Raw genomic sequence first — 25,250 nt, 5'->3', positions numbered from 1 at the left:
GGAAGCTTTGTGGTCTGTCTCTATTTAAAGGGTCTCGACACTTTACATCAGGCTCAACCTGACGCTGTTGACTGGCTACAGAAGAAGGGCAAACGCTAGAAGAAGAAGGATGAAGGAAGAGAAAAAAAAAAAAGAGAGAGAGAGAGAGAGAGAGGAGAGGAATAGAAAGCTGTCAAGCTGTCATCTGGCTGTTTTTTGTTATCTAGAAACTACAGTAATTTGGCGAAAGTGTCTAGAACATACTTTTGGGTGAGGGTTTCTTTTTACTGACCTAATAAACTTGTGATAGTGAAGTTGGCAATGCCTTATGTTCCTACTCTGTACTTTCCCTGCCTCATATATTTTTCTTAAAGAAAAACAAACCACTTGAATAATATTTCTAAGGTCTATTCATCCACCAGGTTCCGAAATACAAGTTTTTGACTGTAAGGTACTGTCTTGTACGTCTCCTTATTGATTATAAATACACAACACTGAATAATAATTCTCAGTTCATTAGACATAAGTATCACTGGTCTATCCATGACCCATTTTCTATGTCTCATGTCCCATAGTCTAATTAATTATATATTATCAGATAGTAAAATATAATTACTTGCTCTCCAAGTATGCAGTTCATCAGTGAAGCATACAGAAAACTTGTGAGTGGGTATGATAAACTAACCGGTTTCCAGTTGGAAATATATCTTGTTAGTTTCCTGCAATTAGAAGATAAAAAGGTCTAGCTAAGTACAAAGTATATTAATTTGCCATCAAGGATAGATTTTCAAGTCTCATTAAGCACATGGGGGTTTTATTTGCCCCTTTGTTGTTCTGTGGAAGAGGAGATAAGCCTGAATGACTTTACAGCTACTAGACGTTTATTTTCCCCTGCTTTGGCAGGCCAATTGTTTGTTACAGAAAAGGTCTTAACCTACATCCATAGAGGTGATCTCCAGCCAAGGACTTTGGACATCATTGCAGACAATTATAAGCAGTTTTCTGGACTTTATATTGCACACAGTAATCATTAGGTGCCAATGACAGTATGGCTAACAGTTAGCTGAAAGTTAATTATAGATTTTTGTTCTGATAGGTCTAGTGCATAATGCTATATCTTTTTGAAGGAGGAAAATGAAGGATAAGTTTCATGAGTAGATAACTGACAGTAAATTAATGACTGATATTTCTAAATCAATGTACTGAAGACTTTAAATAAACACTGTTAACTTGATGCACTGTAGTCAATGTGCTCTTATTTGTATCATTGTAAAAGGTAATGATTCCAAGAACAAATTAAGAAAGACATGCTAACATGAAAAGATCTTAAAGAGCTTAAGAAACACTATTTTTCATCCCTCTGTATAGAATTATAATACTACATTGTTGGGCATTATGCCAGCTCCCCTGCATTGCTGATGCTGTGGTCTATTTACATAATCATTGTTTTGCCTGAGACCCGCCCTGCCTGCAGGGTATTGGTTAATCCCACTGGTTAGAACCTTCACAACAGCTGCTATGGAAGCTTTCTACCTTTGAGCTCTTCACCCCCTCTCCTAGCTATTTCCTTTTACCACTTGCCATTTGCGGATATATATATATATATATAGGCGTTGTCTCTGATCAATAAAGGCATTGCTTTGTGTTCCTGCTCCACCACGAGTTTCTAGTTCCTCTCTCACGTAGCTGAGTAAGCAGCAGCCCAGGTTGGCTCCAGTCGAGTTCTCTCCATCCCAGAGAGCACATGCCTGGGAAGAAACACCGGCAAAGCTAGCCCAGCAATACGTGATATTCAAGCTTGCATGCCTTGGGAAAAAAATCATCTCGTATTTATGAACAATGTACTTAGGCATTTCACCAAAGTAACAGTGATTGAGTTTATCTGCTAGAATATATCATAGATAGGAACATTATATAATTGTACAATATAAATACTGAATTGTAATTGTTAGTTCATCTGGACTTATTGCTGTAGCTGAACCTCTGAGCTACAGTTGCTGTCTGGATAAAGCAATACCCATCAATCCTACAAGTTCCCCATTCACTTCATGTGGTTACTATGAAGCAGTGAAAGAAATGGCAGTTAAGCATTTCATAAACTTCAAATTGCTATATCAATATAAAACAATTTAAATTGTTTATATCTGGAGAGGAGCTATTATGTGACAAACATATTATTAACATTTATTAAAGTAATACTATACTATACTACATACTAAATTCTGTGCAAATTACCTACACTATGTTTAAGATGAAATTTTCTCTTTTTTTTTTTGCCCTCCAGGGTTATTGCTGGGCCTCAGTGTCTACACTAGGAGTCCACTGCTCCTGGAGGCCATTTTTCCCATTTTTATTGCCCTTGTTATTATTGTTGGATAGGACAGAGAGAAATGGAGAGAGGAGGGGAAGGAAGAGAGGGGGAGGGAATGATATATACCTGAAGACCTGCTTCACCACCTGTGAAGCGACTCTTCTGCAGGTGGGGAGCCAGGGGTTCGAACTGTAATTTTTACGCTGGTCCTTGTGCTTCACGCTGTGTGTGCTTAACCTGCTACGCTACTGCCCGGTGCCCAAAAGATGAAATTTCCAAAGCTGACCTTGTTATTTGGTTTTATGTTACTAAATACGTAACCCACAATACTCAAAGGGAGTCAAGATTACAAAAATATGAATAATTTTGCCTTGATTATCATTCTTTGGTCATCATTACTCCCACTATGTACCAGGTTGGTTATATATTATGCAAATTCTAATAATAAGGATGTTAAATCATTATGATGCAGGTAGAAATATAGTATTTCAATAATTCTAACTACAGTTTAAAGCATGGTAAATATATATATGAACATGAAAAAGTGCTAATGATGATGGTATTTCTTAAATAAATAACAAAATGTGGAATTCCAAAAGTATTCTTTCATAACTGTATATATATTTTAAGGGAAAAAAAGTACAGGTTGTCAGTTACAGGCTGCCAAGATAACTCAGATAGAAGGGTACCTATTTTGGCTCCCACTAAACAGAACTTCAGTGGTGTGGTGTCCTTCTATCTTTCTCTATTTGAATACATCATCTTAGAGTTGTGAAGCCTCAGTGACGATAAAAACAATATTAAAAAAATGTCAATTAATTGTATATGGGCATATAATATTATATTGTTTGACTTTATGCCATGCTTTATAGAGAACACTTTACTATTATTATGAGAAAGACCAGAACACTACTATACCATTTTATTTGGTACCAGTTATGGAACTTGGAACATTACATACTCAAAACATGTATTGTTGAACCACACTCCTAAATATTGAATTTTTTATAGTGTAGGTTTGCTACAATCTTGAGTAGAACCAATCAATAGGCAGCATATTTTTTTTTCCAACAATGCAGGCTCACTTCATATCTCTTGTCATATTTTGGTGATTCTAGTAAATTTCAACATTTTAATCATTATATCTGCTATCTCGATCCACAGTCAGTAACTACTGATGTTATAATTGTGTTTGTCCCGGGATTCCATGAACTATGTCCATTTAAAATGGCAGATTCAACCAATAAGTATGACTACTCCTTCCACTGCTTTCTCTCTCTCTCTCTCTGTCTCTCTCTCTCTCTCCTCTCAAGCCACTCTATTTCTTAATATACAATATAGAAATTGAGCCAGTTCATAACCTACAGTAACTTTAGTTTTCAAAGTAAAGTGTCTCCTCACTTGAAATAAAAATCTAGACATGATTAAGCTCAATGAGGAAAGCATGTCAAAAGCCAAGTACGGTAGAAAATTAAACCTTTTCTACCACTGTGTATATCATACTGGAAAAAAGAAAAATATTAATAAAAAGGAAAAGCTGGCTAGTTTCCTTCCTTTCTTGCTTCCTTCTTGCCATGAGTTATTGCTGAGGCTTTCTATTGACACAGTGATTTCACTGCTCCCAGCATCCATTTTTTCCTTTGTTTCTCTTCTCCTTTCTATTTCTTATTTAATAGGTTAGAGAAAAATTGAGGACGGGAGTTAAAGAGAGAGAGAGATAAATAGTCATCTTTAGACCTGCTTCACCTCTTGTAAAGCCACCCCCATGCAGGAAGGGAGCATGGACTTGAATCTGGGCCCTTGCATGTGTCTGCTCAACTAAATACATTGTCACCCAGGACCAAAAAGGTTTTCTTTCAAAACACTACTACTCATTGACAATGAACAAGGTAATCAAATAATAGTACAGATAATACCTGATGAATATAATAGATTAGGAGTATCAGCATTTTTTAAAAAATCAGTCTTTTAAAAGAATCATTTATTGATCTATCCACTGGATAGAGACAGAGAAAAATTGAGAGGGAAGGAGAAGATAGCAAGAAAGAGAGACTTTCATTACTGCTTTACCACTTGCAAAGCTCCTCCCTTATTGGTGGGGACTGGGGACTTGAACCCAGCCCCTTATGTGTTATATATATGTGCTCAGCCAGGCATGCCACCACCTGGTCCCTTAGCAGCATTCTCAAAAATGATTTTGGCTCTTAGAATCAAACCTACGAAATCTATTTATGGAGTTGCAATACCTGTGTTTTTCTGTATAAAATCTTTGCAGAGTTTAGGCCATTAATATTTGTATTTATGACTTTAAGCAATATTAAATTTTATTTTATCAAAAACATCTATCAACTAGAAATAGCTACATAATGGTAGCTTTTACCTCTTTTTCTTTTTCCCTCCAGGATTATTGCTGGAGCTTGGTGCCTGCACTATGAACCTGCTGCTCCTGGAGGCTATTTTCCCCATTTTTTGTTGCCTTTGCTATTACCATTGTTATTATTATTATTGCTATTGTTGAATAGGACAGAGAGAAATCAAGAGAGGAGGGGAAGACAGAGAGGGAGAGATAAAGATAAACACCTGCAGACCTGCTTCACTGCTTGTGAAGTGATGTCCCTGCAGGTGGGGAATCAGGGACTCCAACCAGAATGCTTAGGGGTCCATGTGCATCATGCCATGTGTTCTGAACCCACTGCGCTACCGCCCTGCCCCGACAGCTATTACTTCTAAGTATACTTTACTAAAGTACAAACTCTCCGTTATACAAAGAAAAGAACCACTCCCATCAATTTTTTAAATAACTCTCCTTTCATGCTAGTCTTTTCTGTATTGTTCCAATTTTAGAATATGTGCTGCCAAAGTAAGCACTATAGCTCTCCTGTCTTGTTTGAAAGCCGTTGTGTGTCCTGGGTAATAAAGTGTTTATTGTAAAAGGGCTGTTTTTATAAACTACTATAAAGTAATAAGATACATCCAAATATGGAATTGCATCACCATTAATTCAGTAGTGAGCATATATTCCTTTCAATGCAGTTCACAAAAATTGTGAAGAGGTTTAAAATTGTACCATTAACAAAAGTTATCAAGAGTATTTCTTACATGTCTCTGATTCTAAATATCGTGCCTCAATTCTTTACATAAATATACTTTCTGCCATATTCATTTAACCTAGCATAGATTTAATTTATATAGCTTAGATATAACAATGATCACTATGTTTGCAGACATATGTGTACAGTAATCAATTTTTAAATATTTTATTTATTTTAATGATAGAGATACATAGACACAGAAGCAGAGATAAAGACCAGAGGACTGCTCATCTCTGATTTATAGTGGTGCTGGGGTTGTAAATGAGACCTCAGAACCTCAGGTATGAAAGTCTTCTGTGTAACCATTCTGTTGTATCACCAGATTGTGATCACTGACTTTTACACACACATATATGTGCAGGAAATCATAAATTTCAGGCTCAGTAAGAAAAATATTCTTGCTCATAGCATAAGGAAGCACCTTTAATTTAAAAAAAAAAAATTTTTTTTGTTATTTATCTTTTATTTATTTATTTTTTTACTTTTTTCCCTTCAGAGGATGGAACATTCTCTACTGTTGTTGATCCAAATTGAGGGCAAGGTCCTATGGGGGGCCCACAAAGGGGTCAATTTTGTTGTTCCTGATAGAAATGACTGGTAACAATGGAGAGAGGGATTTATTCGAGGTCTAGGCCCATCATGTCTGTTTGGGAATCTCAGGACTCCCTGACTATGGCCCCAGCTGGTGGAATGGCCTGATAGTGACTAAAGAGTCATCATTAAAGTATGCCGGTCTCTTGCCCTTATTCAGCTTTTGCAGTCCTTGTTTTGATGTGGTTAGCTTTGGAGTAAGTGAGAAAACTGTAATAGGAAGTAGGCGAGGAGGGTATCTAAGTAGACACTATTTCGTTATGAACTATTTCATTACTGACTCACTGCAGACTATTGTGTACATTTGCCTTCTGGTATGTATTTTGCCCTAATTTATGGATACATGTGAACATATGCTTTATCTTACGGGATCTGGTCTATATCTAGGTTTTGGGACTTTGTTAGGAAGTGAACCTCCTGGAATGGAATTAGAGAATACTATAAAAGGAAAGGTCTCACCTGTGTAATAAGGCTGAAGGGTTGACATTCCATGCCTGATGTCTCTGGACACAGTCTAAAGGGAAGCACCTTTTATAAAGGTTAATATATGTTAAAAAATGTTATCTTCCAGAAGAATCTGTGATTACTTTTGTTAGGAATTGTGTCTCCCAACAAAAAACTTTGCCATATAACCTTTGGAAGCAATGGATTTACCAATATACACCCTTATCCAGTTTCTATATTACTGTTAAGCAATTTGGAGTACTAGTATTGAAATATGTGTAATTAGTTCCAATTAATATTTTGCTCAGAACTAAAAGGATGATAAACCTGTATCTGTGTATTATTTTTTTTTTGGTTGTTATAAATTTAACTAAACTAATCTAATGAGTTAAATAGCCAAGTTGTTCAAAAACATTTATCTAATTCACTGATGGTTGTTGACCAGGGTTCCCTGTACTATACAGACCTCTGCTATTGGAGTACTGACCAACCCTGTTGTCAGTGATTCTGAGGACCTAGGAAAAGGACCAGGAGAAGAAGCAGCAGCCAAAGAGAGAGAGCGTGACTTCTGGCTGGCTGTACTTTTAAGTCTATCCAGCCCACCCACAATGCTTTGTGCACCAGCAGACTGGATCCACCCACAGTCCACCATGTGCCTGTGCAGATTACTGCATACTCTGTCGCCAAGGCTGACATCAGCATTGTGTCAGGACTTCCATCCATGGTCACTGGTGTACTGCATCACCACACAAAGTATCTTTCTTTGCAAGTTGCTGCTTCAGTGGTGGGTGGGCTGGTAGGGCAAGAGACCTGGCTTGAGGCTCTGGTGGCTTAATTGGTTTAAGGGGCACGTCTGCTTGCCTCTGGTCTATCTGCAGTTCAGGACCTGTCAAGGAGAGGAGGCCACACACCTTTGCCAACTTTCGATTCCGCACTAAGACTGGCCTCAAGATAGGCTGTCCCTTTTAAGGATTCTTGCTCATAATTGTAGCCCACTCTTTCCCCACTGCTACCTGAGCTCTTCTGTGCTATCAGGAGGTCTGGGTTTTTCTTCCTCTGAAGACTCAGTCTGGGCGTAATACTGGGGCTGGTATAGGCTGGACAAGAAGTTTCTTTCTTCCTCTCTCTCTCTCTCTCTCTCTCTCTCTCTCTCTCTCTCTCTGTCTCTCTTTCTCTCTTTTGCCTCCAGGGTTATCACAGTGTTCCAGTGCTGGCACTATGAATGTACTGCTCCTAGCAGCCATTTTTTCCCCATGTTATTGAATAAGACAGAGAGAAATTGAAAAAAAGAAGAGGAGGTAGAGAGGGAAAGAGATATATAGACATCTGCAGACCTACTACTCATGAAACATCTTCCCTGCAGGTGGGTTGTTGGGGACTCAAACCAGGATCCTTGAGTGGGTCCTTGTGCTTAGTACTATGTGTGCTTAACTGTGTACACCACCGCCAGGCCCCTAGACTGCATTCTCTGGGAGGTTTAATTCCATAGCTTCAAGTAGCCACAAGAAATTCACTCCTCAGCCCTGTCCACAGTTTACGTCCCCAAATATTCTCTAGAGACAAAAAGCTTCTGGCCAGCCACACTTCCCTTGAGCCAGTTCACACAAATGGTATTAGGTACTCTTGTGTCCTGGGACACTGCTGGTTCTAGGACAGGTATGGCTACCTTTTATAATTTTAGTAATCTAAACTATTTCACAGTAAACTTTTGTTTCTGCTGGAGTCTAGGATACAGTTTACTTCTAGAATGTAGTTTGACATGTTCTCTCAATTTGGAGTTGGATGCAGCTTACCTGACTTCAAGACTTGGAGGTGGGAAATATATATATAAATCACAAATCTCCAGTGCTTTTTCTCAGAATTCTTAGTTCTTCTCTTCATATATGCTACAGGTTTATTTTTTGAATTTAATATTAGAATAATTCAGATATGATATTATTAGAAACTGTCATATCTCCAGAAAGTACTAACAAAAAATACGTTGAGGGGGATCTATATAGAGCACTAGGATTCAATATCCAAGTTCAGTTTTGAAATAGTTTCCAGGTGGTCAATATATTGACTGAAAATAGAGAAGTATTAAATATGAGAGGGGTAAGTGATTCTTCATCAAACAATGAAACAAAAAAGAAAATAGGTGATATATATATATTTTTTCTTTTACTTAAGAAAAGCAATGTTCATACTAAATTTCTAACCTGTGTTGCATTCTGAATAGTGGCTAAGTCTGTGTATGTGTGTGTGTGTGTGTGTATGTGTGTGTGTGTATGAGTGTGTATGTGTGTGTGTGTTGGGAATGAATAAAGATATCAAGGAGCTTCAAAAACATGACTTCATATTAATTCCTATGTTCTAGATTCTGTGCTTGGTGCTTAAATTTATCTCTTTAAAGTTTTATTCTAGTTATATGAGTAGTTATTATTACCATTTCTAAATTATAAGAACACAGAACATTAAAAAGGTCAAATAGTTATTCAAGGTCTATTTATGAGTATAAAAAGACAACCTGACATGAAATACCTTCTTGGTATAACTCTAAGGACAAACTTCCTTAAAAAGCTATTTAGATAGTTAAATTTCTCCCCTAGCAGGAATTCTATATGGAGATTGAAATGTTTGATAAATTAAGACACTTCAGTGAAATAGTTTCACCTATTCTTTGCTTTGTTTCTTCAACCCTTCCCCCTATATAAGTGAGATCCAATATTTGTCTTTCTCCTGACTTATTGTGCTTGGCATAATGCCTTACAGTTCCAGCCTTGTTCTAGCAAAGGATAAGAATCTATTTTTATTACTAAGTAGTACTTCATAATATTATATACTGAAAATTCCTTGTTTACTCATGTGAACAGACACCTCACTTTTTTCCAAATCTTAACTATTGTAAATAGCACTGCAATTAGCGTAGGTATAACAAAGTTTTTAAGCTTATTAAGGGAGCAAATAGGTGATCATTGAAAATTATCCTACAGCTTTTATTCAGAAAAATACACCCTTAATTTTTCTATATTTTCAGAACTTTCTAAAGTTTTGTGGAGATTCAGGCTTATGTACATAAGGTGGAGGAGGGATGGAAAGTCTTAAATATGAGACCAAGTGGTGGCACACCTTGTTGAGTGCACATATTACAGTACACAAGGACCCAGGTTTGAGCCCCCATGTCCCCACCTGCAGGGGGAAAGCTTTGAGAGTGGTGAAACAGTGTTGTAGGTGTCTCTCTATCTCTCTCCCTTTCTACCACCCCCTTCCCTCTCGATTTATAGATGTCTCTATCCAATAAATAAATAAAGATAATTTTAAAAATCTTTTTAAAAAGGGAAGTCTTGGATACCATTGTAGTCTGTTGCATCAATACAAATAGAATTTATTTTAGAATATTATTTATTTCTATTTAAATTTAGAATTTAAATAGAAACTGTTGTGAGGTACTTATTTGCAATTCATGGATTGTCAGATGTTGTCATTTACAACACTGTATCTGCATTCATAGCAGTTGAGTTTAAGGGATTTGCAAACAGGAATTCTATCTGATCTAGACATACAACAGAGATTTTCACTATATCACTTTTATTACTATTGAATACAGATCCAAACATTCCAGTATGTAGGGGTAAATTCATCACTGCCTCTATTGTAGGACATTTATTTATATTTTAAGAGAGTTCAGAAATTCAGTGGATTGGTTTTTAAATTTAAGACCTTTCACTCTAAGGCCAGTCTTCCAAAGCCCATCAATAATAGTTGAAAGTTGTTCATCTCTGCAGGCAGCTCAGTAGCCTGCAAGAAATCACTTAGTGATCTGAATTTAACTCCTGGGGGAACTGTCATGATTGACAGTTTGAACAAAGAGGACAGGAGTGGAATGGACCTGTTAACCAGGAGTGAGTGAATTTCTCCTGTAGGCATGACAATGTTTACTTCCTACAATTTAGGATTAAGTGTCCTAAGGGTTTTAAAATTGAGGAAGATGTTTTATTCAGTGAAAGAATACAGGAGATTGAGCAGAGTTTTATTCCAATGAAAGCCCAAGACAATCCTCTTACTGTTTTTTCATTGTTGTCCTCATTTACCAAATCAGTTAGAAATGAATATAGTGATACTTGGACATTAATTCTCCTTATTTGCTGTTTTACACTCATTGATATGGACTATTTCATATCATTTACTAGAGTGTGGTTCAGACAAGAAGTAAATTCTAAGTTTTATATATTCAGTCCTATATTATTATATGGAAGTGCTAGTTGTGGTTGGTAAATAGGTGAATCTTTTAATTTCTAGACAACATGATCACAGCAATCTCTAATGGTTCTCAAGATACTGTGTTATCTGTCATTATCTCTTAACATATACCACAGACTGTTTCAGCTCCTTGTAACTATTCCCTTCAGTGTGGCATGAATAGTTAAGATGGTGAAGAAGCTCCTCAATATGGAACTGTCAGGCACTATAGATAGGTACCTCCCTTAAGTACCTTGGAGCATTTATTTATTTATAAAAAGGAAACACTGACAAAACCATAGGATAAGAGGGGTACAACTCCACACAATTCCCACCACCAGATCTCCGTATCCCATCTCCTCCCTTTATAAAAAGAAAAACTACAAATCCTAGAGGAAATAAACAAAATAAAAAGTGAAACCAATTCTTTACCACTATAAGTACATGAATATTTAATAAGCACTTAAACCAACAACTGGTGTAGTATACATGCTCTCTGCTTATTAAATATAAAATAAGTGTGGCAGAACTGCTTTAGAGATAAATGCAATGACTATCTTTCAAAATTCAAGTCTCCTAAATGGAGTCCCTCTGAGCAATGCTTACAGCATGAGCTAAAAAAAGAAGTGACATGACAGAAACTAAGGTGCCACTGACTACTCTTTATCCTGATTGCTTGATCCCAGCACTGCAAGGGACAAATATATATATATATATATATATATATCTTGGTTTCAGATGCATGATTAAACAATCACAATGCAAGTATAGTCAATGGCCTCCAATGTCTTGGACAAATAATGGTTCTACAAAACAAGCAGTGCTATAAAATTGCTTTTGTCTTTCAGACATGTTCCTAGGCATAGCATCAATCACAGCATATGAAACAAATCAAACGAAGCTAGTTCCTTAACTTTTCTGTTTTCCAAAAACAAGTGGGCACTGTCTGATCTGTTTTCCCCAGTCAAGCAGATTCTAATTATTGTTTATTTGACCTCACTGTGTAACTCAGAATAATCTGCTTAGGTCATATAGACCAGTGAACAATTATCTTGGAAGCATAATTAGAGTCGCTATCATTGACAAGTGTATAAGTTTCACAGAGGACAGAAACTTTGAATATCACTTCTACTAAATTTTCTAGAATTTTATTTCATCAAGATTCTAGAGAATATGGGTACACTTCAGAATAAATAGCAAGGTAAATATCACCGGGCAGACATGACCCCCCCGGTTTGTAATACCATAATCTTTTGGTTTTTTTCTTACTTACATTTCTTATTTATTTACAACAGAGGAAGTGCATGAGAGAGAACCAGATCATTCTGGTACATGCTATTCTGAGGACTGAACTCAGAACTCCATGCTTGAGAGCCCAGCAAAACACCACCATAAGGTTTGCTCTTTGAATAGCTTGTTTTTAATGTAATGTTGATATTTAAATTTTCTATTTGTGAACATTTCACAGAAGTTATGCATGTGTGCATATGACACTGGGATCTTACACATGCATAACTCCATTGTTTCCAGCTCCATTCTTCCTTTCCTTTTATTCTAAATGGAGAGAAACAGTCAAATGGAGAAATGGAGACAAAGGACAAGAAAAGAATAGAGGCAAAACACTGTTCCACTTTCCACGGAGCTTCACTCATCTGCCACGGCATACACGTGTGCACTATAGTTTCTCCTACCTACACCCCAAACTCCAAAACTACAAGTGGATTCTTGCTATGTAAGCATCTATAGACCAAAGTATGCCCCATAACAATTATGTATTGGGAGTTGGACGGTAGCGCAGTAAGTTAAGCGCGGGTGACGCAAAACTCAAGGACTGTCGTAAGGATCCGGATTCGAGCCCCAGGGTTCGAGCCCCCGGCTCCATACCTGCAGGGCAATCACTTCATAAGCGGTGGAGCAGATCTACAGGTGTCTTTCTCTCCCCCTCTCTGTCTTCCCCTCCTCTCTTCATTTTACTCTGTCCTATCCAACAATGACGACATCAATAACAACAATAATAATAACTACAACAATAAAAAACACAAGAGAAGGGCTTTGTTAGTTACGGAGCAGTGCTATAGCTGTCTCTGTTTCACATTCTCCTCTCTCCTTCTTTCACCATCTCTGTTTCTCACTGGGTCTATCATAATAAGGAGAGAAAAAAGTATTTCTTTAGATGATATATTTAATTAAAAAATCTATTTATTGGATAGAAACACTCGGAAATTGAGAGGGAAGGGGTGAGAGAGAGGGAGAAAGACAGAGACACAAATTTTAAAAAATTAAAAACCTGGGTTTCCCCATTTCTTTTGGGTCCCCTTGTCAAAAATCAGATATCTGAAGGTTTGTCAAAGTGTTCACATGAGTTTTTTGAGATGTTTTTAACATAATATTATACTTAATATGAGGCATCTATTTTCTGGATAAGAGTATGAAGGAAACTTTGGGGTTTAATATTATTTAAAACACTTTAGAAATTTTTATTTTGCTTGTTATTTGTACTTTCAGTACAAATTAACTACAAAGTGCAATGCTAAGACAGAAATGCTGTTGAAAAATCATAATTTTAATATGTAGTGTTTTAATCTTTAATGAATGACCCATAAATATTTTAACATCTTGAAAGTGTGCTATTGTAATAATATACTAAACTAAATTCTGTATTTTGAACACGTATATATTAAAGCAAAGGAAATCAGAATAACTTTTATTATATTTTTAAATAATAATGGCTTTGTTGATATTTCTGTGAGGCTCCATACAAATTCCCTCTCTTTGAGTGTAAAAGAATTATGCTGCTTCTCCTATCAGCTTTTGTCTAGTAAAGCTCTTAAACTGCATATACGACTATAAAGTACAGTGCTCTTTTCTTATTGAATTTATTATCTGCCCATTTTGCCTTTTCAAGCTAATGAATCAAAAACTACTTCTAATGTAACATATAGGGGACAGTTGGTATCCATCAAAGCTACATTTAATTATACTGAGATAGCTTCTGTCTTACTTTTCTGGTTAGAGTGGGAAGGTATTAAACCTTCAGGAAAACAGTAGAAGGTTGACAACAAATCTAAAATTGTTTTTCCCCCATCTTATTTGACTCAGTATTTGGAATTTATCCTTACTGAATTTGTCAAAGTATTCTTTTTTTTTTTTCCTCAATTTTATTGGGAGGCAGTGGTTAACAGTTTAAAGGACAGTGGTTAATACATGGATACAATATCTTATCTTCCAATGGTAAATTTCTGCAAAAACACTTTCACCTCCAACTTGCTCCTTTTCCTCATCAGACACCAAGGCCCCAAGGCCCTTTCTCCCCCCTCCCATGTCCCCTCTTTCCCTAGCATTCAGCTTTCACACTGTGTTTTCTTTTCTGCTCTTCTTCTTAAATTTCACTGAAAAAGAAATAATCTGATATTTGTCCTTCTCTTTTTGGCATATCTCACTTAACATAATGCCCTCCAGTGACCTCCAAGATGAAGCAAATGTGATGACTTCATTTTTAACAGCTGCATTATAAATATCGCAATTTTTTTTACCCACTCATCTATTCTTGGACATCTGAGTTGCTTCCAAGCTTTGGCTATTATGAATTATGCTACAGTGAACATAGTTGTACTTAGATCTCTTTGGACAGGTGTTATTGTTTTACTTTAGATAAAACCCCAGGAGAAGAATTTCTGGGCCATAGGGGAGATCCATTTCTCGTGTTGTGAGGAATCTATTTTCCAAAGGAGTTGGATTTTCTCAGCACAGTACAGTTATTTCTATGCTTTCTAGTGTATGACATTCTCATCAATGTAAATTCATATATCATTGTTGTCTTAATTTGCATTTCTTTGATGATTAGTGAGTTTGAACACTTCCTCATATGTCTATTAACCTTCTGAATCTCTGGTGAAGTTTCTGTCCATGTCCTCACTCTGTTTTCTAACAGGGCTATATATTTGTTGTTGCTATTGTTTGTGAGTTCTTTAGACAGTTTGCTATTAGTCCTTTTTCTGATTCATTTTGTATAAAGATCTTCAAATTTGCATATTTCTTTCTGTTTTGATGATGGTTCCTTCTGCTGTGACATTACCAGGTTTTCAGTTTAATGTTGCTCCACTGGTTTATTTTTGTTTCTTCTTTCTTTGCTGTCAGACGTTAGTTTTTGTAGACATCTCTGCGGCATAGATTGCGAAATACTCTTATCATTGTTTTGTTCTATGTATTTCATGTTTTTTTTTTTATCAACTTGGTTAAAATTTTGTGCATGAGGATGTGTATTTGTTCAGTTATCCAATTTTCCCAGAATCATTAGTTCAAAAGGCTCTAATTTCCCCATTTATTTTGGGTCCCCTTGTCAAAAATCAGATATCTGCAGGTTTGTCAAAGTGTTCATATGAGGTATTTTGAGATTTTCAAAAGTAGAAACAAGTTAAAACAAGTTAAATGTTCATTAAAAGAATGAAGGAAAAGAAAATGTATTTTTGAATGAAGGAAATAATGTTTTATCTTGTATGTATCTCTCAAAGTTATTTCTGGCAAGATTATTCAGCACCATAATAAAATGGAAATTCAAATAATGGCCCTTGAAATAAACAGTATGACATTTTCTTTTTTATTATTTATTTATTGTTTTATTAGTGATTCAATATTGATTTGCAAAATTATGAAATAACAAGTATAATCCCACACTGTCCCTACCACCTGAGTTCTGTGTCCCCATTCCCTTCATTGGAAACTGCAATAGTTCTCCCAAGGTCACAGATTTGGGTTAACTATTACATATATATCCATGTTTTATGTGGTCTTGCCTTTTCTTCCTTTCTAAGTTAAACCTTCCTTTTTTTTTTTTTTTCCTCTTCTCTCTTAGGGTCTTGATGGAGTTGCAGTCCAGAGGCCTGTGCTCATCTTTCCCTAACATATCTCCCCCTCTGGGGGGGGTATAGACAAAAATTATTTTAGGGGTACAGAAGATGGAAGTTCTGGTTTCAGCAATTGCTTATCTGCTGGATATGGGCATTGGCAGTTCAATCCATATCTCCAGCCTGTTTCCATCTTTCCCTGGTGGGGTAGGGCTTTGGAGAGGTGAAGTTCCTGGACACATTGGTGAGGTTGTCTGCCTAGGGAAGTCAGGATGGAATCATGATAGCATCTGCAACGTGGTGGCTGAAAGGCCATAAGATATAAAGCTGGACAAAACCATAAAATTAATCAATAAATTGGAACAAAAAGTAAGAACAGAGCATATGAGAATAGGGACAGTAGGGTAGAGAGAAGTTCCGATGTCTATTTTAGATATGTTCTTAGGGGGCCCATTTTTGTTTGAGCTTATAGCTAACATGCAGGTGAACTAAAAGGAATGTATGACATTTTTTTTCTAATTAATACTTTTTTCCCCTCATGTACTAGAAATTCATGGCAAAGAATATACACCAAAAGTCAGAAGTTCTTATCTTCAGATTGGGGCTAATTTCTCCCTTCAACAATATAAATATCTACATTGATGTAATATAGATATGTATATATCAGGGGGCCAAATGGTGGCACACCTGGTTGAGAGTACACAGTACAGTGTGCAAGGACCCTTGTTTGAGCCCTGGCCTCCCACCTCCAGGCAGAGAGCTTTGTGAGTGGTGAAGCATGGCTGCAGGTGTCTCTCTTGTTTCTCTCCCTCTCTATCACCCCCTTCCCTCTCGATTTCTGGCTGTCTCTATCCAATAAATAAAAAAGATAAGAAAAAATGTATATATTTATATTTTTATAAGTATGCATACCTATGAATATATACATATTTAACCATATAAATATATGATCTCTATGCTGCCTTTTTACCATTCATCCAAATCATTCTTTAAATTATTTTCTTATATTATTAATGGTTTACAGTATGGTTGTTGACACATGAGTAGAATTTTCCTTCTCCCCCTGATAGGTGTGCCTACCACTCCCGCCCCCAACTTAGATTCTTTTCTGCCATCATGCACTGAGTCCCCAAGCCCCTCTCCACTACTTCCAGTTTCGTCCTCCCCCAGAGTTCTTGTTTTGGTAATCCACCCTACCTTAATCCTTTGGCTTAAGTACTGCATCCTCATCATCATCTTCATCATGTTATTTATCTTTATAAAGAAGAATTATATCAATAAATATAGCTGATTACTCCATGACAACTGATACATGATAATGTTTATAGTAGTTAGTTCTGTTGAAGTATAATCATTGATAATAAATATAGATTCTGTTTTCCTAAATCGTGGATGTTTTTCAGTAGGAAAAAAAACTCAGCTTTTTGTATTCTTTTGATTTGGTTTCTCAAAGAAGAGGTGTCTTAAAATGCATTCGTTTACAGTATTTTTTCAGTTCAGTTTTTCTCTTTTATAGTTATAATTATAAGCAGTTATTTTATGAGCCTTTTTAAGAAAAACTTAATGTGCATGTATATAAATAAGTATTTGGAAAATAATAGTCAACTTGTATATGCTGTGAAATCAACTGTATGCTCACTGAATTATCATAACACATGCCTTAAAAATAAATTTAAGTAGCATCTACTTCAAGAGTTGTTTCCTATATTCTCAATTAGATATGTCTTTCTTTTTTCAGGTTTGTTACCTAATATTATGTCTCTTGCAGCATTTGCCAAATTTTGCATTATATTTCAACATTTATTTGTGTACTAACTCAAAACTTCAGCTGATGAAGATTTTTAGCATCTGTTCTTACATAGTATTTTTATATCACTTCAAGCTTTCCCCAACCTTTTAATTAATATGCAGTGATATTATCAGATAAATTTCTTGAATATCCAGCTATCTCATATTGTTCCAGTTGTTCTTTTTTAATGCAGTCATTAATGAATGAATTTAAATTTTACATTGGAAATCCAGAAGCACTGACCCAAGAGAAGGGGAGAATTCATTACACTCAAATTTTTGTCTATTCCAAAGGTTTTTTCCATAAAGCTCATTTTAATATTGCCTTTGCATTCATTTTTTAGTTAGTAATAGAACTTTTTCATCAAACCTAAATGAAAAGGCCTTACTTATTTGAAATGTATTCTCTACTTTACAGAGCATTCTCAATCTCAGTTTAATAGCTCCAGAATAAAATCCTACCCTTTACCTAGTCTTCGTCGACAATTGTTGGAAATTTTTATCCTTTAAAATTCATTTAATACTACCATATCTTTTGTAAGTTTTCAGTATCAAAAAGTATATTCCCAGATACTCATAAAGAGTCATATTATTTCTGATTTATGCTTATCATGTACTGTTAAAGAACCAGGCTACTACTATCTTTTTTTTTTTTTTAGGTAAAGCAACACGTTAAAATGTTGCCTGAGTTTTTATTAAGTAAAACTGAAAACTTTAGTCACACCATTCACAGTTCAAGTCCTCAAAAGCCCCATGGAGTTATTTATCATTTCTTCAGATGTTATGGATACAGATACAGCAGAGGTTTGCAGATTACCTTTTGATCATACAGCAGTTTTGTTAGATATCAGACACCAAATCTCTTTAATCTATCTTTAAAACAAAGAGATAAATTTTACATTATCCTTCTTTAATTTTTATGTACACTTGCCATTTGCTTTATAGTTAAAAAATATCCTCCCTTCATGGCCTGACCCCCTCCCTCCCTCCTTTCCCTTCCTTCCTTCCTTCCTTCCTTCCTTTATTTCCTTCTCTCTTTCTTAGTATATAGGCAGTTTTCAACTCAAAGAGTTCTCTGATTTTTTTTTCTTTATCCTTGTTTTTTTAGTAATTTGATTATGGTATGCTGGGGTAAGACTTTCATTATGTCCAATCTGATTTGGAGACTATGAAGTTACTTGATCTGTAGCATCATATAAGTTCACTAAACTTAGAGGATATATAGCCATTAGTTTTTAAATTCTTAGATGTTATTTTCTTTCTCTGGGACTTGAGATATATATATTTTGTTAACACTCTGCTACTGCTATGTAATTCATTAGACCTCTGCTTCTTGTCAGTGTTCTATCTCTGTACAGAGATAATATATGTTATGTTCCTATTTCCTATAACGTTAAAATTACAGATCAGCTCTGCATAGTTGTATTGCTTATAATATCCATCAACTGCATTTTGCCTATAGTCTTTATTTTTACTGTTTTCAATTTAAATATATAGATTTTACTTCACACATTTTACTTGTGGCTTTTGTCTTTAAAAAGCTTGGAGTAATGGGTCAAAATTTCAGAATCATGGCTCTATTTTCTGAATTTGGGGATCTCATTTTTTTAATTGAGTGCTGAATATTTTGTATTTTCTATTGTTGACTGTGTTACTTTTATAAAAAGTGTATGAAAGACAATCTGATTGTTTACGGGTTATTTTGACTATCTTGAGATGGTCCTAGAGTACATTTTATTACATGGATGATATAGAGTCATTATCAAGTTCTGGATCTTTTAATATCTAAATTTCATACTCCTGGTAGCCAACTATACTAGTTACTGTTGTTGGTATTAATATATGCAGCTTTTTTTGAATGTGGACAGCACTGAATTTATCATTTTTGAATAACATATTTATGGTCACAGAAACTTACCTACTAACACTGTACTATAGGATCAGCATAGATTTAAAAACCTTTAAAATTATTTCTGGAATTTACTTCTAGGTAACTCTTCTCTCTAAAAATCCGTTCTACAAATGCCTCCCTCTTCAAATAACCTGCACTTGAAGGGCCAGGTTGTGGCACACCTGGTTAAGCCCTTGGTTCCCACCTGCAGGGGGGAAGCTTTACCTAGGATGAAGCAGGACTACAGGTCTCTCTCTCTGTCTTGTTCCATCTTTATATCCCCCTCCCTTCTCAATTTCTCTGTCTCTCTCTAATAAATAAAATATTTGAATATAAAAAGATAGCCTGCGGTTGATAACTCAACTTCTTTAACTCTCACTTCCTCTACCACATAACACACATCTACTCTTCTAAACTTTTCTAGGAAGAAAACTGGCGTATCCTAAAACTTTTTTCCCTTCTTATATGTCATGACTTTGCACCGCCTCATGGTTACTGTCTAAAAAATGGTTATTTCACCTACACACTAGTCTGAATTTCTAATTGTTTGAGTTTGGTGGGTTAGTTTAGCCATACTATTTTAAAGTGTTTCTTTAGGGGGTTGGGCGGTAGGGCATCAGGCTAAGTTTACACGGCACATAGCACAAGGACCAGGGCATAAGGATCCAGGTTGAAGCAGGGTGCGTGGCTTCACAAGTGGTAAAACAGGTCTGCATGTGTCGATCTTTGTCTCCCCCTCTCTGTCTCTCCATTTCTCTCTGTCCTGTCCAACAGCAACTACATCAATGACAACAACAATAATAATAACCACAACGATGATAAAACAACTAGGGCAACAAAAGGGGAAAAAAATAGAAAAATAGCCTCCACATGATGCAGGCACCGAGCCCCAGTAATAACCCTGGAGGCAAAAGAAAGAAAAAGAAGTGTTTATTTAGCTGATAGAAGATTCTTATAATAAATTTAAATTAGTAAAATATTGCACAGTGAGTGGAGGCTTGATGTTGCATATAATGTTTAAATAATAAAGTATAAAAGACTATAGTTATTACAAACATTGGTAGAAACAAGCAAGTGAGATTTTGTGTGAAAGATTAGAGATACAGACATTAAAGTGATTAAGGATCCTTTAATAGAATTACACAATTAGTAGTTTGGAGTTATAATTATGAGAGTCATTTACAGAAACTAAAAAGATAGAGTAGAAAAATTGTTGGGATTTATGATGAAAATTCAGAGTACAGCTGTCCTTTCTATTAAATTTGACTCTGAGTCACTATCAAAGACAGGCCGCTAGACTCTAAACCACAAGTGTGACTCAATATAACATGTCAGTGTTTTCACTTTAACCAACTTATCCCTGCCCAGAAAATAAAATGTTGACTATAAAAAGTATTTATTATTGAAAGACGTTCTATGGTTTTTCAAAATACACTACATAAAAGCAAAAGTAAAAGTAACATTTTGATGGGTTGCATAACTGATGTTGGCCTGACTGGTGAGAAAAGTAACCCATGGTCCATTCTTAAGCCAAAATAAAATGATCTTTATTTTTTTCTCAGTATAATTAAAAGATAAGATGACAAGAGGATTAAAAAAAGTGTTCAGGCATTCACACATAATCATTTTTCTAGTTTCAACATATTCTCAGAACATTTCTTTCTGAGGTATGCAACATCTCAAATGATGAATGCCAGACAATTACACTTTTAGCTGGAAACTAAGATACAAAATAGGAGAGGAGCCACGAGACAGTACATCCAGTTGAGCATACAAGTTACCATGCACATGCTCTAGCACCCAGTCCCCACCTGTAGGAGAAAAGTTTCATGAGCAGTGCACAAGTGCTCTAGCTACTATCTTTCTCTCTACCTCTCAAACGCTCATCCTCCTCTAAACTTTTTATTTATCTAATTCATTTATTTATTTATTTCCTTTTGTTGCCCTTGTTGTTTTCTTATTGTTGTTGTAGTTATTGTGAAAGGACTCTCCTGCAGGTGGGGAGCCAGGGGCTCAAACCAGGATCCTTATGCTGATCCTTGTGCTTGGCGCCACTTGCGCTTAATCCGCTATGCTACTGCCGACTCCCTCCTCTAAACTTTTATCTGTCTGTTTGGAAGAGAGACAGACAGACAGACAGAAAGAGAAAGGAAAAAGGAAAAGGAAAGGGCGAGGAGAGGAGGGAAGGAGGGGTAGTACAGAGTGAAACTTCAATGGATTCTATTAATGTATATTTGAGCCATGTAACTGTATCCCTGTAATAATACCAAGCACATAATTAGACATTTCCTCAATAAAGTGATTAAAAACAAAACAAAAAAAATCCACTTTTCTTTCCTTCAATCCTAACACTAACGATTCACAAAAATTTCTAAGATATAGTTAAACTGAAACAAAACAAGACCCAACATAATTCTTGTTTTCAATGATGTAATTCTCTTAGTTTTATGAGAATAGCTATGTGTGTGTGTGTGTGTGTGTGTGTGTGTGTGTGTGTGTGTGTGTGTGTGTGTGTGTAAGTAATCCTTATAAGATTATGTGTAGTGCCCAGTGTTCAAGATCTGGTAAACTCTTAGTAATTCAAGACCTAATATTTGACAACTTATTTTAAGATTTTTTTGTTATTTGATTATAGAATAAATGGTTTAAATGCACAGTGAGAATATATTAATGCATCTCCAATTGATGTGCTTTTAAGATTTCTGTCACATTAATGCTAAACAAAAATATAATCTTAAAATTTATTTATAAAAATGCAGGTTTTAATTATTTTATTTATTTTATTGATATAAGAATTTACAAAGGCTGGGGATATAGCGTAATGGTTATTTATGAAAAAGACTTTCAGGCCTGAGGCTCCAAGAATTTACATTTTTATGCTGAAGTTATATTTATCACTGATAATCAGCTAGTGTTCAATAGTGACCATCAACTCTAGAGACTATATCCTTGTTAGTATTTTACTTTCACCCTGTTGGTTTCTTTACATAACTAGGTATTTTAGAAGGTAACTCTTGGGATCTAGCTAATATTGAACCCAGTAGAAGGCATAGTTCTTAAATCCAAGTACCTGGGTTTGTCCCAGGCACTCATCTCCAGGGGGAAAACCTTATGAGCAATGCTGCAGAGATTCCTATTCCTCTCTCTGTATGTCTCTATCTCTCCTCTCTCCCTATTTGCTCCCCCTTCCATTTCTTTCCCAAATTCTTTCTTTATTAGGGGAAAAAGGAAAAAGAAAGAAAAAAAAAGTCAAGAGCAGTGTATTCATCATACTGGGGTGGGCAGAAAACAAAGTAGTGGTGCACAAAATTGGTTAGACAGAGTATAGAACTATGCCCCGGTCATACTGTAATTTTTAAACCATTCCCAAATCACTAATTAAAATTATATGAAATTTAAAATGTATGATGCATGGGAAAAAGTAAGTGCTTTATAAAAATTGATAAATTAATGAGTGTGAATACATTTTTTAATTTTTATTACCTTTATTTATTGGATAGAAACAGCCGAAAATCAAGAGGGAAGGGTGTGACAGAGAGGAAGAGAGACAGAGAGACACTTGCAACACTGCTTCGCCACTTGCAAAGCTTTCCCCCTGCAGGTAGGGACCTAGTGCTCGAGCCTAGATCCTTGCTCACTGTAATGTGTGTGCTCAACCAGGTGCACCACACCTGGTCCCGAAGTGAATACATTTTTAAAGCCTTAAAAAGTAAATCTGTAAGTGTTGGAGTACTTAGAAATAAAAGTTTCACTGAATTTAATTAAGCACAATTAAACACTCTGTCATGCTTGAAAAACAGTGTTTAGAAATACTAGCAGTCCTAAGGCAACATAGAACTCTTAGTTACATGAATTAAAAATACAGTTGAGAATGGAAATTTCAGTAGATAGCCAGGCTTCTAATTTGCTGATCATTGATGGAAACCAACTAAATCTGTTTTTAATTGACATGTGATACTGGTTCAATTAAAAATGTACAGAAATAATTCTTATTAAATAATTTACTTTCAAAATTATCTTTTTCATACTAACTATTCTAACTGAACTTCTCATTTTAATATTTTTGCTTTCTTCCACAGCATTGTGTGAAATGAATTGACAGTTTCTGAAAAAAATATCTTTGATAACAAAATAACCTATATATCTACCTATTACAGGAAATACAGAAATAAAAAATGCATGTTCTAAAAATGATGGTTATGCTGAATTTATTCCATAGTCAGAACCTATCCCTGTTGAATTATCTTTTTATGATAAGATGAACTATTTCTGATTTTATGTCTGAAGAACTAGTAAACTTAAAGTCAAATATGAAGAGTTTGATCATTATACAAGCCTAATTTTGAATGTAAATCAAAAAATCGTTTGTAACTATATGCTAATGATTGTATATTTCTCCTGCATTGTGCAAAACATTGTGTCCTGTTATATTAACTAATTTTCTTCTCAAGAAAATAAGTAATATTTAGGAATTTAAGACAACTTGATACATACGTTATTGAAGAACTATTAAAGTTATTGGCATCCATTCAGTTAAATTGTTTACCTTTTAATCATTTGTGTTTTTGTTGTTGTTGTTATTGTTTAAGGATTGAAACAAGGTGAGCCAACCATGACTGGCAAAACACAGACCAGCAACGTCACCAATAAGAATGACCCCAAGTCTATCAACTCCCGTGTTTTCATCGGCAATCTAAATACAGCCATTGTCAAGAAAGTTGACATTGAAGCCATTTTTTCAAAGTATGGAAAAATAGTTGGATGCTCAGTTCACAAAGGTTATGCATTTGTACAGTACATGAGTGAGCGACATGCAAGAGCTGCAGTGGCAGGTGAAAATGCCAGAATCATCGCAGGCCAGCCACTCGGTAAGTCAAGCTTTTTTTATGTTGAGCATTAGAGTTCTATCCTGTGAATATCTAACATATCTGGTTAAGATACAATGGTACAATTGTTTAAAGTTCAGTATCCCCATAATGTCTAAGCCTTATTTAAATACAACTGTGCTTGATTATTTATAATGTATTCTTTTTCATATATATATTATATAGTCACATATTTAAAATATAGTCTTCTTTGTAATAACTATTACTTCATTCACTCCTAAAAAGTCAAGCAACCCTTTGCCAGGCAGTGGTGAACTGGGTTAAAGGCACTTGGTAGGAAGTGCAAAGACCCACTCAAGGATCCAGTTTTGACTCCACCTTCAGAGGGATCCCTTCACAGTGAAACAGGTCCTCAAGTGTCTATCTCTCCCCCTCTCTGCCTCCCCATCCACTCTCAATTTCTCTCTGTCCTACCCAATAAAATAAAAAAAAAAAATAGGAATAGTGGATTTGTACTGTAGTTACCCAGCCCAAGAGATAACCCTGGAGGAAAAAAAAAAAAAAAACTAGGCAAATAAAAACAATGTATTTTATTTCGCTTTATTTGTCTTGGAAAAAAATGAGGTAATACTATGCTACTCAGAAAGAAAGCAAAACAATATGCTATATATTCCTAGCATTTGAACTGATGGGTTAATGAATTAATTTTTCTCATGTTCTGTTTTTTAATATGGGGAGGATTGAAAACAGTAAAAATAAGTAAAATCTGAAAACTGGAAAAGAAATATAAACCATTGTGTTTTATCTAGTCAAGAATTTTATGTCATAATTTTAAATTCAGTCATGTGTAGTAACTACATTCATATTCAATGTACAAAATCATAGATTTATTGAAGAGAAATGTAATCTAGAGTAGAATAAAACTACATTCTAGAAACTAGTACATAGTTAACATATTGACAAAAGGTAGGTAATCTTTTCTACATCAGAAAAATATATAAACCTAATAAATCACTAGTTCCTTAATTTGATCCACATGTGCTATCCAGATTCATATATCAAACCAATTGCAAAATATACAAAATCTTCTTTGAGATATACAGCTGTCACTTCATATTTATACGCCCAGAACAAGTGCCTTTACCTTCTATACCCAACTTGCTTCAACTATAGTTTTCTATATACAAAAATAAATAAATAAAAGAATCCCCATTTATCCATTTTTCAAACAAAGACCTTGATATCCTGATTTTTTCTCCTCACTCC

At 35.3% G+C, this 25,250-nt stretch overlaps 1 protein-coding gene and 1 non-coding gene across 8 annotated transcripts in view; both read left to right on the top strand.

Annotated features, from left to right (window-relative positions):
• Positions 1-25,250, top strand: part of RALYL (RALY RNA binding protein like) — a 729,450-nt gene that overhangs the window by 304,336 nt on the left and 399,864 nt on the right. For all 7 annotated transcript variants that reach the window (XM_060199431.1, XM_060199474.1, XM_060199446.1 and 4 more), the window contains one exon: positions 23,748-24,026. In XM_060199431.1, the coding sequence (XP_060055414.1) occupies positions 23,771-24,026 (256 nt within the window). In that variant the 5' untranslated portion in view covers positions 23,748-23,770. The remainder of the gene's footprint in view (positions 1-23,747; positions 24,027-25,250) is intronic.
• On the top strand, positions 6,840-6,924 carry LOC132542971 (small nucleolar RNA SNORD86). Its single transcript, XR_009553941.1, has one exon. It is a non-coding gene; the product is annotated as a small nucleolar RNA SNORD86 (small nucleolar RNA).

This window comes from Erinaceus europaeus, chromosome 1 (assembly GCF_950295315.1).
Source record: "Erinaceus europaeus chromosome 1, mEriEur2.1, whole genome shotgun sequence".
NCBI classification, from domain to species: domain Eukaryota; kingdom Metazoa; phylum Chordata; class Mammalia; order Eulipotyphla; family Erinaceidae; genus Erinaceus; species Erinaceus europaeus.
The sequence above is the reverse complement of the archived record's forward strand: the minus strand, read 5'-3'. Positions and strand labels throughout refer to the sequence as shown.